This window comes from Macadamia integrifolia, chromosome 6 (assembly GCF_013358625.1).
Source record: "Macadamia integrifolia cultivar HAES 741 chromosome 6, SCU_Mint_v3, whole genome shotgun sequence".
Classification (NCBI taxonomy): domain Eukaryota; kingdom Viridiplantae; phylum Streptophyta; class Magnoliopsida; order Proteales; family Proteaceae; genus Macadamia; species Macadamia integrifolia.
This window is the reverse complement of record NC_056562.1, coordinates 38,046,736-38,049,094: the sequence shown is the minus strand read 5'-3', so window position 1 is coordinate 38,049,094 and position 2,359 is coordinate 38,046,736. Positions and strand designations below refer to the sequence as shown.

Sequence of the window (2,359 nt, the reverse complement as noted above, 5' to 3'; positions counted from 1 at the left end):
GAATAAGAATTCCAAGGATAAGGGATACAGGTAATATATGATTTGGGTCCCTAAAGTTAAGAGATCCATGAGATATTTGTGTTTCCAAGAAGGGTTGATTCTATATTTGTCAATACACCCCCTCAAGGTGAAGGATCGAGACTACGAATCTTCAGCTTGTCCTGGATAAACTGAAATCGAGCTGTTGAGAGAGGCTTGGTGAGAATATTAGCCATTTGATCAGATGTGGAAATAAATTGAAAACTGAGTTCATGCTTGGCAACATGATCCCGTACAAAATGGAAATCAATTTCTACGTGCTTGGTCCGGGAGTGGAAGATGGGATTTGCAGATAAATAAGTGGCCCTGATATTGTCACACCATAGAATAGGGGTGCCACGAAGCAGAAAGCCAAGCTCAATGAAGAGCGATTCCAACCAAATCAAAGGCATCAGCAAGGGCCTTGTACCCAGACTTAGTGGAGGAACGCGCCACAATGCATTGCTTTCTAGAATTCCAAGAGATTAGATTGGGGCCAAGAAATATTGCATAGCCCCCAATGGATTTGGGTTCTTCACTGCTGCCAGTCCAATCTGCATCAGAGAAGGCCTATAACGAGCACTGAAAGGAGTGTTCAAGAAGAAGTCCATGAGTGTGTGTGTCCTTGAGGTAGCGTAGGATACGCTTGACATGTCCCCAATGATCCTCTGTGGGAGAGTGCATAAACTGGCAAACTTGATTGACAGCGAAAGCAACATCAGGGTGTGTGAGAGTAAAATATTGCAATGCCCCTACAATAGACCGATATTGGGTAGGGTCGGCCATGACTGCACCCCCAGAGGTAGACGCTGGTAGAGTGATAGCCATGGGTGTGCGCACAGCCTTACATTCAGTCATACCAGACCGCTTGAGGAGGTCAGAAATATATCTGGATTGCGAGAGAAGAAGACCCTTGGAATGACGGATGACTTCAATACCCAAGAAAAAATGGAGGTTGCCGAGGTCCTTAATGGGGAATTCTTGAGCAAGCCCTATAAGAAGAGAAGCCACTTGGGAGGAGGCATTGCCGGTGACTAGAATATCATCCACATATACCAGTATATAAACAAGGGTCGACCCAGCCTTGTAGATGAAGAGAGAAGGATCAGTTTGTGAAGCATGAAATCCCAACCGTTGAAGGAAATCAGAGAGTCTGCGAAACCAAGCTCGAGAAGCCTGTTTAAGGCCATATAGGGATTTATGAAGCCTACATACATGAGCTAGGCGATTAGCATCAATAAAACCCTGTGATTGGGACATAAAACCTCCTTAGATAAGATGCCGTGGAGAAAGGCGTTATGAACATCTAACTACCCTATAGGCCAACCCTAAGATACCCTGAGATACAACAATGGAGAGAACGGCACGAATGGTGGTGGATTTAACAACATGGCTAAAAGTTTCATGATAATTAAGCCCATGTTGCTGGTGAAACACTTTGGCCACCAAACAAGCTTTGTAGCGCTCAAGGAACCCATCAGCCTTTCGTTTTACTCAATAGACCCATTTGCAACCCACCAAATTCATACTAGCAGTACGAGGAACAAGAGACCACATTCCATTCTTGACCAATGCATTGAACTCTTTAGCCATGGCTTGGTGCCACTCAAGGTGCTTAGAGGCCTGAGAGAAGGTGTTGGTTCCAAGGGTTGTGTAGTGGCAGTGAGGGCTTGGTGAGAGGTGGGGTGAGGGCGAAGTTGCATGGGGTGTAGGAAAGTGGAGGGGGTGGTGGTGATGGAGGGGTTGGAGGTGAAGGCAGTGTGGGGTTGTTCTCCTGAGGTGCATACATGTCCTTAAAAGGTCTGGTGCGAAGAGGTGGAGATGGTGTGGATCCAGTAGGGGAGACAAGGAGTGAGGCGAGTGGAATAGGAGACATAGGGGAAGGAAGTGGGATAGGGGTAGGCAGGGAAGGGGGAGAAATAGGTGGTTGTAAGGGCAGGAGAGGTGTGAAACAATTCTTTGTGGGAATTGAGATCCACGGTGAGGAAGAAGGAGATGGAGGCGATGGAGAAGGGGTGACTGATTGAGAGAAAAAGGGGAAGGAATTTTCAGAAAAGCGCACATGGCGTTCATTATAAGTATGATTAGAGCGAAGGTCAAGGCACCGGTAACCATGGTGGGATGGACTGTACCCTAGGAATACACAGGGGGTGGAACGAAACTCAACTTTATGACGATTGTATCGATGTAGGTAAGGGAAACAAAGACAATAAAACACACGAAGAAAGGTGTAGCCTGGATGCTTGTGAAAGACAAGTTGATAGGGAGAGACGCCACTAGAGACCGAAGAGGGCATTTGATTAATCACATACACAACAATGTCAAACGCATGAGTCCAGTA

At 46.4% G+C, this 2,359-nt stretch overlaps 1 protein-coding gene across 1 annotated transcript; it reads right to left on the bottom strand.

The window, feature by feature from the left end:
- Positions 1-396: 396 nt before the first annotated feature.
- LOC122082276 (uncharacterized mitochondrial protein AtMg00810-like) lies at positions 397-1,611 on the bottom strand. The gene is made up of 3 exons (XM_042649738.1): positions 1,537-1,611; positions 715-1,194; positions 397-588 (listed from the first exon to the last, which is right to left on the bottom strand). Exons 1-3 carry the CDS (start codon positions 1,609-1,611, stop codon positions 397-399), a joined length of 747 nt encoding a protein of 248 aa, XP_042505672.1.
- Positions 1,612-2,359: the final 748 nt, after the last annotated feature.